Source organism: Haematobia irritans, chromosome 3 (assembly GCF_050003625.1).
Source record: "Haematobia irritans isolate KBUSLIRL chromosome 3, ASM5000362v1, whole genome shotgun sequence".
Classification (NCBI taxonomy): domain Eukaryota; kingdom Metazoa; phylum Arthropoda; class Insecta; order Diptera; family Muscidae; genus Haematobia; species Haematobia irritans.
The window spans coordinates 13,541,775-13,554,807 of NC_134399.1; the positions used below are offsets into that span (position 1 = coordinate 13,541,775).

Below are 13,033 nucleotides of genomic sequence, written 5' to 3' on the forward strand. Positions count from 1 at the left end.
ATTTTCTATAGCAATAAAATTTTGACAAAATTTTCTAGATAAATAAAATTTTGAGAAAATTGTCTATAGAAAAAAAAATTGACAAAATTTTCTATAGAAATGAAATTTTAACAACATTTTCTATAGAAATAAAATTTTGGCAAAATTTTCTATAGAAATAAAATTTTTACAAAATTTTCTATAGAAATAAAATTTTGACAAAATTTTCTATAGAAATAAAATTTTGACAAAATTTTCTATTGAAATAAAATTTTGACAAAATATTTTATAGAAATAAAAATTTGACAAATTTTTTTATGACATAATTTTCTAAAGAAATGAAATTTTGACAAAATTTTCTTTAGAAATAAAATTTTGACACAATTTTCTATAGAAATGAAATTTTGGCAAAATTTTCTTTAGAAATAAAGTTTTGACAAAATTTTCTATAAAAATAAGATTTTGACAAAATTTTCTATAGAAATAAAATTTTGAGAAGATTTTCTATAGAAATAAAATATTGACAAAATTTTCTATAGAAATAAAATTTTGACAAAATTTTCTATAGAAATAAAAATGTGAAAAAAATTTCTATAGAAATAAAATTTTGACAAAATTTTCTATAGAAATAAAATTTTGACAAAATTGTCTATTGAAATTAAATTTTGACACAATTTTCTATAGAAATGAAATTTTGACAAAATTTTCTATAGAAATAAAATTTTGACACAATTTTCTATAGAAATGAAATTTTGACAAAATTTTCTATAGATATAAAATTTTGATAAAATTTTCTATAGAAATAAAATTTTTACAAAATTTTCTATATAAATAAAATTTTGACAAAATTTTCTATAGAAATAAAATTTTGTAGTTGTTGTATAGTTGACCTTTTAGTATAATTATTTGTAGAGTTTGTAAGGCTTGAGGTCATGTTGTAATAAAGCAAAATAAAATCTTAGTTTTTTATAGTGTCTTATTTTTAAGACAATAAAAATAAAAATAAGACACTGTAAAAAACTAAGATTTTATTTTATTTTATTACAACATGACGTCATGCCTTGCAAATTCTACAAATAGAAATAAAATTTTGACAAATCTTTCTATAGAAATAAAAATTTTCTATAGAAATAAAATGTTGACAAAATTTTCTATAGAAATAAAATGTTGACAAAATTTTTTATTGAAATTAAATTTTGACAACATTTTTTATTGAAATTAAATTTTGACAAAATTTTCTATAGAAATAAAATTTTGACACAATTTTCTATAGAAATAAAATTTTTGACAACATTTTTTTATAGAAATAACATTTTAACAAAATTTTCTATATAAAAAAATTTTTCACAAAATTTTCTATTGAAATTAAATTTTGACACAAATTTATATAGAAATGAAAGTTTGACAAAATTTTCTATAGAAATAAAATTTTGACACAATTTTCTATGGAAATGAAATTTTGACAAAATTTTCTATAGATATAAAATTTTGACAAAATTTTCTATTGGAATTAAATTTTGTTGTTGTTTTTTATTGCAGCTTAAAACCATACATTGACTAAACTACAAGTGTAGCTTAACCAACAGAGGAAAAGGAAATTAAATTTTGACAAAATTTTCTATTGAAATTAAATTTTGACACAATTTTCTATAGAAATGAAATTTTGACAAAATTGTCTATAGAAATGAAATTTTGACAAAATTGTCTATAGAAATAAAATTTTGACAAAATTTTCTATAGATATAAAATTTTGACAAAATTTTCTATAGAAATAAGATTTTGACGAAATTGTCTATAGAAAGAAAATTTTCTATAGAATTGAAATTTTGCATTTCTACCATTTTCTTTTGGAAACCCAAATGCAGACTGTCTGAATTAGAGATTTCTCATAGAAAATCTTTTTATGCAAAGCTGAATTAAATTTTTTCCTAAAGATTCCCTAATTTAAACAGCTAAATAATTTTTTTTCTAATTTAAAACATTATTCAGCTTGGCTAAATTGGAAATTTTCCTATAGAAAATCTCATTCAGCTTGGCTGAATTAAAGTTTTCTTATAGAAATCGAGTATTCTTTTGGGACAACTTTTGTTGGTCTAAGTTTTCGTTCAATTTATCTTTAAAGTATACCAAAAGTTTTTTCCAATTATTTTTATTAACAGACACGTAATACATCCGTAAGTGTCGATGACACAGCCGACGTATTGACAAATGTTGACCAACTACCCTCGGGTACAGGCGATGAGCAACAGCCATCTGCAGATTCACAACCGAATGCACACAATGAACAAAGCACATCGATAACAGCGCCACCTAGTACATTAGATGCTGCAACAAAAGTGACGACGAAGCGTCGTCGTTCGCCGCGTCAACGAAAGAAAGATCCAAATGCTGGAGATGTTGCGGAAACTCCCCGTAAACCTGAACAAAGAAGTAGTTGTAGCACTAGTACAACATATCGTCGACAGAGTAGACATCAGCGATATCCTAAGAATACTTCAGATCCTGATACAGATTCATCGTGTGATTTTGCCTCCAGTGCGACAAGTCAAAGACAAGACCACCAGCAAAGACGTCATTATAGGACAATTCCGAACGCTACAGTAACCTCTGTGGAAGAGTTCACCGAAGACATTGTGTATGAGGATAACGATGAGAATGATTTCAATGGCAATGGCGAACAAGATGAAAGTGACTATGATGATGAAGAAATCGGGGACTATGATGACAGTGATTATGGTGAATATGATGACAACGATGATGATGTCGATGATGAAGGTAATGGTGCCGAAGATGAAGAATATGATGATCGTTTCAATGAGAAAGCAATGAAGAAAAGTAAAAACAGGAATAAGAGCAGTACAGGAAATAAACGCAAGGCGAAAACACGTCAATTTACAAGTCAAAGAACAGTTTCGAATGAATCATATGAGGCTGCAAGTGGACGAATTATATCGAAAAGTCAAATGAGAGGTAAGATTAGGATTTTATGGGCAAATGAAAAAGTCTACGATACCATAGTCATTGAGGCCATATATTATGGTGTCACTAACGTTATCAATTGGATCTAACTTTTCTCCGAAAATATATTTCTCCATAACCTTTCGTTCACAGAATTTCGAGAAGCTTTCCGTTTATTCGATAAAGATGGTGATGGTTGCATTACAAAGGAAGAACTGGGAACTGTTATGCGTTCACTTGGCCAATTTGCTCGTGTGGAAGAGTTACAGGAAATGCTACAGGAAATTGATGTTGACGGTGAGTATTGTAGTATAATTATTGAACAGTTTAGATCTTAGACTTTAAAATTTAACAAATGAATTCTAAAGATTATAATTTTTTATGGAATTGATATAAGGAATATCTCATAACAAAATGAAATAATGAAAAAACTATCACAAAAAAAATTATTTAATAAATTTGTAAATATTGAAAATTTCAAATAAATAATTGAAAATTGTTAAGAAAAGAATTAATCTCATAAATTAATTGAATTACCACAATTCGATCAATTAATTTTTTATGTCAGTTAGTTGAAAGAAGATATTTGTTGAGGTTGGGTTAGAGGTTCTTCTCTTGTGCCTTTTCTAGCCTCGATATATTTTCTCATGTCGTATCAGCTGACACATCTAATCCAGTATTCGGCTTGTTGGGCGCTCTAACTTCTTCTTTCCATCGTACCCTTCCTTAATTCCAGAAACTTTTCATCTCGAATTCCCTGTTTCCCAGCTGGGTTGAAAAGAGTATTCAGGGTACGCTGTCTCATGTCAGCTGACACATCTAATCCAGTATTCGACTTGTTGTGCGCTCTAACTTCTTCTTTCAATTGTATCCTTCTTTTATTTAAGGAACTATGTGTCTCTAACGAAATCCCTAATTTGTTTCCAGTCCCTGTTTCCCAGCTGGACCAGGTCCCAAATCACTTCTTCACCGATATGGTTAACTCTTTGCCTAGTGAAGACAGGGATGTGACAAAGTTAGTATTCCAAGATCTGAACACCCTCAAAACACGCCTTACATACACCATCTTCTGCTGCTCCAAATCGCCACAGATATGCACTTAATTCAAGTTGCCCTGTTCGGGCATCTAGTGGCTTATATTCGACAATAATATGCCCTTAATCTAAATGACTCGTTGACGTTTTCAAAGCTCTACGGATCATCTTTATTCGGGTCCCTGAAGTGTTCTCGGTGTGCTTTTGCTCCATGCACCTATATGTGCACGCAGCACCTATTCCTTTAACTCAAATCGCTGTCTCATGACAGAGACAGAGAAAACGCTCCAGAGCTTCATTGTTCTCACTACATGCCCCACTTTAATTATTATTAGAAGATTATGTGCCTTTAATTCTAAGTACAACGTGGAAATTCTCATGGCCTTACTGATCGTCTTCGATTGGGTCCCTCAATTGTTCTCGGTTTGCTTTTGCTGCATGCTTGATGCTAACCCATTCCAATGTTCCATATGTGCGCCCTTCATTTGGATATAATGAAAGCCATAACATACACGGCTATGGGACTTGGCTAGATGTGACGAAGACTGAATTTGTAATATAAACACCGCATGCCGTCTTGGTCAATCCAATTCATCCAAACGCCCAATCTTCCAATCAGCGGTTGAAAGGACTGGATTGCATTGTTTCAGTCTTTTTAAAATAGATTCAGGATCAGGAGGATTTGCAGGTATCCAAGCATGTGCTCTAGGTCTAGCCGGTATGTCTTTCTATTCGACTAACTCTAGAGCAGCTCCTTCCCAAACTTCACCAATTAGTATTAAAACAGCTTTAAAACAATCAATAGACCACTGGTTCTGAAATGCGATTAGTTTAAATCGTCCTGGATATTAACCAGCCTCTTGGTGTCGAGGATCTTGGCCGGGAAACTTTTCCAGCTCCTGTGAGTAGACGCCACTCAAAGCATTCACAATTCACTGTATCAAACGCTTTAGACAAGTCCAGGAACCTAGTGCCATTCTCTCTTTTGTTAACAATAGCCATCGCAAGACTGCTGTTTGCAACTGAGCGAAACGATCTTGATTCCTTTTGGAAGATGGTAGTTCATCCAGCGATCGTTCCCTTTTTCCAGCTTCAAGAATTCCTTGCACCCATTTTAAGGAATTGCTTTGCTTAGCCAACAATGTGCTTGGTTCGACTGATCCTAATGTCTTTAGGATAAACTAGGAATTTCTGCGTTCCTTAAATATCTTTCTTGAGGGATTACCTCCTTTTGATGTCGTTATCTTAGGAAAGGTTCGACTTGCAAAAGTATAGCAACCCATCGACCCGTCTGCAGGTCGACTAATTGGGCTAAGTCTTGGTGATTGCCCGAATTTATAACTTCAGTCGAAATCCGTCCACCTGGTCCTGAAGTTTGCAGCTCAGTGGATGACTTTGAATTTCGCTGCATGGTGGTTTAATGTACCACCAAACTTATTCGATGGGTTTAATTGATCCGATATGAAAAAACACGTCCCTTCAGTTCGGACGTTTAATGTTGAAGGGTGCCAAACATAAACATACTTCCTGAAATCCATAATTCCATGATATGTTGAGTGTTCCCCGTGAAGAAGCAATGTTATGTTTTTTTAAACATGTTTGGTTTATCCCTCTGCACTTTATCAGGTACGGGTGGGTGAGGAGGTCGCAGTGTTGTCTCCCGGAGAGCATTTTGCAGATGCTGTTTTGGAGTGACATCCAATGACGATAGGTTAAAGTGGCAGCCCGATTAAGATTCAGGCTCACTTAGACTATTCAGTCCATTGTGATAAGATCCAATGACGATCCGCAACGCAGTATTTTGCACCGTTTAAAGAGATCTCCATTGGGCATCGCTAATACTGGGAGTCGAAACGGGCGGTCATATAATCGATAATTGGAAGACACATAGACTAATCGGTCTCTTTCTCTTACGCCCAGGTGCTATCAGCCAATGCCTTCAGGATCTAGATTTTAGCAACCACTTCCGCATTCTTTCCAAAAAGAAACAAACTATCAAACGTTAGACCAAGAAGAATGCCGTTAGGAGCAACAAGTTTTAGATTCCTGCTGAAATCTTTAAGTGCACGAAGGTAGTCATTAATCTTTACCTCTAGCTCATTGATTTTACCTGATATAACTATGGAACGGTCATCGGATTAGGTTATCATGTGGACATCTGATGATGGAAGAGTAGCTTCTGCCGGCGGAGATGTGTTTCCTCTGAATTCCACATAAAACTCTCTGGCAGTCATATAGTTTGCCATCTGTCTGTTAAGATTATTAGGGAGGGAAATTTCAATAATATCTCCTAAGAGGGTGGTGTGATTCACTGTATCAAACGCATCAGGCAAGTCGACTCCTACGAGAATCGAGCGTTTATGCGACCTCTTCCTATTCAATCCCTCTGCAAATATCTTCTGCAAACATTAGTTGTTCTGTAAAGTAGGGCAGTAAAATAGCTTCCAAAATCTTCGTGATGGGGAAGAGTCAATACGAATCTCCAAGATGTGCCTGTTTTCATGATTTCAGAACCAGAACAACCTTCCATATTTTCCAGGTATCTGATATTTCAAGAGTGTTGATACAAACATTGAAGTTATGGTTCAGGAACATAGCGCCATTCTCTCCTACGTCCCTCAACATTGTCGTTGACAAAGAGGGTGGTGTGGTTCACTGTATCAAACGCTTTAGACAAGTCCAGGAACCTAGTGCCATTCTTTCCTATGCGCATCTACATACTCGTATACAAAACATTGGAACCAATTGCTGTGAAACTTTTGACTACCTTTATCGATTGGAGCTCATTTCCCTACAGATCTTTGTTTGATCACAAAAATATCTCTCTATCTCGGTATCTAATCCATCCTTTCCTTAATTTTAGGAGATGGCAATGTTATGAGGCAAGTAATTAGGGACAGAAGATTATTAGGAGGGGAAATTTCAATATATCTCCTAAAAGGGTGGTATGGTTTACTGTATTAAACGCTTTAGACAAGTCAACTCCTACGAAAATAGAGCGTTAATACGGCCTCTTCCTATTCAATCCTTCTGCAATGTTGGCTGGTAATTCACACACTGCTGATGTTCTGCAAACATTGGATGCTCTGTGAAGTAGGGCAGTAAAATAGCTTCCAGAGTTTTAGTGATGGGGGAAAGAAGAGTAATTGTTCGATACTAGTCTCCAAGATGTGTCTGTTTTCCTGATTTCAGAACTAGAACAACATTCCCTATTTACTAGATATCTGGTATTTCGAGAGTATTGATGCAAACATTGAAGTTATATCTCAGGAACATAGCGCCATTCCTCCTATGTCCCTCAACATTCTCGTAGACAAAGAGGGTGGTGTGGTTCACTGTATCAAACGCTCTAGACAAGTCCCCTCCTACGAGAACCGAGCGTTTATCCGGAATCTTCCTATTCAATCCCTCTGCAATGTTGGCTGTTAATTCACACAATGTTGATGTTCTGCAAACTTTAGATGTTCTGTGAAGTGGGAGAGTGAAATAGCTTTCAGAATTTTCGTGTTGATACGAATCTCCAAGATGTGTCGTTTTTCAGGTCACAGAACTGGAACAACCTTCCCTATTTTCCAGATATCTGGTATTTCGAGAATGTTAATGTAAACATTGAAGATATGGCCCAGGAATCTAGCGCCATTCTCTCCTATGTGCCTCAACATTCTCGTAGACAAACCACCTGGGTCTATGGCTGTGGAACTTTTGGCGGCCTTTATCGCTTGGAGCACATACTCCTTGTTCTACAGATCGTTGTTTAGTCACAAAATTATCTCTGTACATAAGCCTTCATTTTCTTTATTTCAGGCGATGGCAATGTTAGCTTCGAGGAATTCGTTGATATTCTCTCTAATATGGCCTACGAAGATAAATCTGGTTTACCAGCTGCCGATCAAGAAGAAAGAGAACTCCGTGATGCATTTCGAGTGTTCGATAAACACAATCGTGGCTATATAACAGCATCGGATTTGAGAGCAGTTTTACAATGTTTGGGTGAAGATTTGGATGAAGAAGAAAGTAAGTAGCACAAAATTTTTTGCCAATAGATTTTTATACACAGAGAAAAAAAACATTTTTTTAGCAATGACCATTATTTAATGTAAATTTTTATTTGATTTATATGGGGAAGCGTAACCAGAAGAGGAATATGATCAACTCAAACATGTTTCAAAAACAAAAGATTATTTTTGTTTGTCACAACTATATTATTATTTTGGAAATTTAGTGCCTGATTTTGCCAAACAAATTATGTTTGGCAAGAAAACAATATTTTAGCGGCAAAAAAAATGTTCATGTTCCCCATCCAAAAATTAAATTTTGAAACATGTTAGAGGTGATTCCTCGTCTGGGTATAGGGGAGTATGCATATACAGGAATGCCGAACATTACGTATCCTAAACCTGCCGGGTTTACTCTTAGGCCATTTTAGTCTTCAAAATTTCCGGCTCACTTTGCTACTGTGTAATTAAGTGCACGCAGAGAGGGAATATGATCGCCTCATACATGTTGGAAGAGCAAAGTGTTTTTGCTCTTGGCCTGGAGAACATTTCACATGTTTATCATAAAGTTTTTTTCTTGGAAATTATGAATATGATTTCGGCAACCAGGTATATGTTTGGCTAGAAAACAACTTTTTTGTGACAAACATGTTCCATGTTCTCTGACCAAAAATTACATTTTGCTCTTGAAACGTATTTGAGGTGATAATATTCCTTCTCTTCGTGTGACCATTTTAAAGCTAATGCATAGATTTTCTTTTCTTTTAAAGACAATGATCAAGTCTATCACAATCATTTCAAAAACTTTTTAAGTTGTTTAACCACTTCGTTTTCAATATTCCAAACTTTGGCTTATTCTTAACCCAGTAGACCATGCAAATATTAATAAAGTTTTTATCACCAACTAATAACGTTTGTTGTTTTGTTTTGTTTTATTTTATTTTTCTTTGCATATAAAATATTTCTTTGACCAACTTTGCTATATCCTTCCTCAAATAAACGACAACAGTTGAAGATATGATAAAAGAAGTTGATGTGGACGGTGATGGTCGTATTGATTTCTATGAATTTGTGCATGCACTTGGCGAACCCGTGGACTCACAGGATAACGATGAAGAAGAGGAGAATACAACATCACCATTGCCAACACCCAAATCGAATGTCTCCATATCATATGAATAAATTTTAAGCCAAGGCCAATGGCATAAACGCATATACCAGAGACAAGGACGATACAATTTCATGTCAACTCTATAATAAATTCAAACAAGAAGAACACCATATAACCGAAGAAATACATAAAATATAAAAAAATCCAAAAGCAAGTTTTAAATAAGAAATATAGCAATCAAAATTTATATGATTAACTCAATCGGATTTTTTTTTATAAAATTTTAATCTTCATAAATCGGAATCTAACTAAGGATTTAAGAATAGTATTGAAAATGTTTAAAAGAAAACAATTTAAATTTTATGAAATACATAAACTTAGGATTTTTTTCTAAAATCAAAACTTGCTTAATATTTGCAAATTTATAATTTTGAAATAAACCCAACAATATAAAAAATCCACAGTTTTGGAAATTCAGACTATGTTTTGGAATTACTAGCATGGTTGCCACATGAGCCAAAAATATTCTAATATTTGGAGTAAATTGAACCAAAAAAAAAAAAAAACAACAAAACAAAAAAATCTTATTTTGCTAAATTTTATTTCCATAGAAAAATTTTGTCAACATTTTATTTCAGTAGAAAATTTTTTAAAAATTTAATTTCTATAGAAAGTTTTGTGAAAATTTTATTTCTATATTGAAAATTTTGTGAAAATGTTATTTCTATAGATTTTTTAATTTTATTTCTATAGAATTTTTTCTCAAAACTTTATTTTATAGAAAATTTTTTTAACATTTTATTTCTATAGAAAATTTTGTCAAAATTTTATTTCTATAGAAAATTTTCTCAAAATTTTATTTTTATAAAAAATTTTCTCAAAAGTTTATTTCTATAGAAAATTTTCTCAACAGTTTATTTCTATAGAAAATTTTCTCAAAATTTTATTTCTATAAAAAATGTTCTCAAAAGTTTATTTCTATAGAAAATTTTCCCAACTTTTATCTCTATAGAAAATTTTGTAGAAATTTTATTTCTATAGAAAATTTTCTCAAAAGTTTATTTCTATAGAAAATTTTTTCAAAATGTTATTTCTAAAGAAAATTTTGTAGAAATTTTATTTCTATATAAAATTTTCTCAAAAGTTTATTTCTATAGAAATTTTATTTCTATAGAAAATTTTCTCAAAAGTTTATTTCTATAGAAAATTTTCTCAAAAGTTTATTTCTATAGAACATTTTTTCAAAATTTTATTTCTATAGAAAATTTTGTCAAAATTTTATTTCGATTTTGATTTTATCAAAATTTATTTCCATAAAAAATTTTTGTTAAAACTTTATTTTATAGAAAATTGTGTTATCATTTTATTTTATAGAAAATTTTGTTAACATTTTCCATTTTCCTTTTTTTATTTATTTATTCAACAACGTAATATAAAAAGCCGAAACAGCCCATATAAAACTATATTACATCTCATAATAAATTTAAATCTATTTCTATAGAAAATTTTGTCAAAATTTTATTTCTATAGAAATTTTTCTCAAAACTTTATTTTATAGAAAATGTTGTCAAAATTTTATTCCTATAGAAAATTTTCTCAAAATTTTATTTTTATAACATTTTTTCAAACTTTTATTTCTATAGAAAATTTTGTCAAAATTTTATTCTTATAAAAATTTTTTTCAAACTTTTATTTCTATAGAAAATTTTGTCAATTTTTCAAATTTCTATAGAAAATTTTCTCAAAATTTTATTTCTATAGAAAATTTTGCCCAAATTTTATTTCTATAGAAAATTTTGCCCAAATTTTATTTCTATAGAAAATTTTATCAAAATTTTATTTCTATAAAAATTTTTGTCAAAACTTTATTTTATAGAAAATTTTGTTAACATTTTATTTCTATAGAAAATTTTCTCAAAAGCTTATTTCTATAGAAAATTTTCTCAAAAGTTTATTTCTATAGAAAATTTTCTCAAAATGTTATTTCTATAAAAAAATTTTCTAAAGTTTATTTCTATAGAACATTTTAACAAATTTTATTTCTATAGAACATTTTAACAAATTTTATTTCTATAGAAAATTTTGTAGAAATTTTATTTCTATAGAAAATTTTCTCAAAAGTTTATTTCTATAGAAAATTTTCTCAAAATTTTATTTCTATAGAAATTTTTTTCAAACTTTTATTTCTATAGAAAATTTTGTCAAAAGTTTATTTCTACAGAAAATTTTCTCAAAATTTTATTTTTATAAAAAATTTTCTCAAAAGTTTATTTCTATAGAAAATTTTCTCAAAATTTTATTTCTATAAAAAATTTTCTCAAAAGTTTATTTCTATAGAAAATTTTCCCAACTTTTATCTCTATAGAAAATTTTGTAGAAATTTTATTTCTATAGAAAATTTTCTCAAAAGTTCATTTCTATAGAAAATTTTTTCAAAATGTTATTTCTAAAGAAAATTTTTTCAAAATGTTATTTCTAAAGAAAATTTTGTAGAAATTTTATTTCTATAGAAAATTTTCTCAAAAGTTTATTTCTATAGAAATTTTATTTCTATAGAAAATTTTCTCAAAAGTTTATTTCTATAGAAAATTTTCTCAAAAGTTTATTTCTATAGAACATTTTTTCAAAATTCTATTTCTATAGAAAATTTTGGCAAAATTTTATTTCGATAGAAAATTTTATCAAAATTTATTTCTATAACAATTTTTGTTAAAACTTTATTTTATAGAAAATTGTGTTAACATTTTACTTTATAGAAAATTTTGTTAACATTTGCCATTTTCCTTTTTTTTATTTATTTATTCAACAACGTAATATAAAAAGCCGAAACAGGCCATATAAAACTATATTACATCTCATAATAAATTTAAATCTATTTCTATAGAAAATTTTGTCAAAATTTTATTTCTATAGAAATTTTTCTCAAAACTTTATTTTATAGAAAATGTTGTCAAAATTTTATTCCTATAGAAAATTTTCTCAAAATTTTATTTTTATAAAATTTTTTCAAACTTTCATTTCTATAGAAAATTTTGTCAACATTGTATTCTTATAAAAATTTTTTTCAAACTTTTATTTCTATAGAAAATTTTGTCAAAAGTTTATTTCTATAGAAAATTTTCTCAAAATTTTATTTCTATAGAAAATTTTGCCCAAATTTTATTTCTATAGAAAATTTTATCAAAATTTTATTTCTATAAAAATTTTTGTCAAAACTTTATTTTATAGAAAATTTTGTTAACATTTTATTTCTATAGAAAATTTCTCAAAAGCTTATTTCTATAGAAAATTTTCTCAAAAGTTTATTTCTATAGAAAATTTTCTCAAAATGTTATTTCTATAAAAAATTTTTTCTAAAGTTTATTTCTATAGAACATTTTAACAAATTTTATTTCTATAGAACATTTTAGCAAATTTTATTTCTATAGAAAATTTTGTAGAAATTTTATTTCTATAGAAAATTTTCTCAAAAGTTTATTTCTATAGAAAATTTTCTCAAAATTTTATTTCTATAGAAATTTTTTTCAAACTTTTATTTCTATAGAAAATTTTGTCAAAAGTTTATTTCTACAGAAAATTTTCTCAAAATTTTATTTTTATAAAAAAATTTTCTTAAAAGTTTATTTCTATAGAAAATTTTCTCAACAGTTTATTTCTATAGAAAATTTTCTCAAAATTTTATTTCTTTAAAAAATTTTCTCAAAATTTATTTCTATAGAAAATTTTTTAGAAATTTTATTTCTATAGAAAATTTTGTAGAAATTTTATTTCTATAGAAAATGTTCTCAAAAGTTTATTTCTAAAAAAAATTTTCTCAAAAGTTTATTTCTATAGAAAATTTTCTCAAAATGTTATTTCTATAGAAAATTTTCCCAAATATTATTTCTATAGAAAATTTTGTAGAAATTTTTCTCAAAAGTTTTTTTCTATAGAAGATTTTCTCAAAATGTTATTTC

The 13,033-nt window shown here is 29.0% G+C and overlaps 1 protein-coding gene across 1 annotated transcript in view; it reads left to right on the forward strand.

The window, feature by feature from the left end:
• The window catches only part of LOC142230524 (uncharacterized), a 75,900-nt gene extending 66,562 nt beyond the window's left edge, over positions 1–9,338 (forward strand). Inside the window, exons 3-6 of the mRNA XM_075301167.1 lie at positions 2,139–2,949; positions 3,091–3,234; positions 7,776–7,985; positions 8,976–9,338. Coding sequence (XP_075157282.1) covers positions 2,139–2,949; positions 3,091–3,234; positions 7,776–7,985; positions 8,976–9,148 — 1,338 coding nt within the window. The 3' untranslated portion in view covers positions 9,149–9,338. The remainder of the gene's footprint in view (positions 1–2,138; positions 2,950–3,090; positions 3,235–7,775; positions 7,986–8,975) is intronic.
• Positions 9,339–13,033: the final 3,695 nt, after the last annotated feature.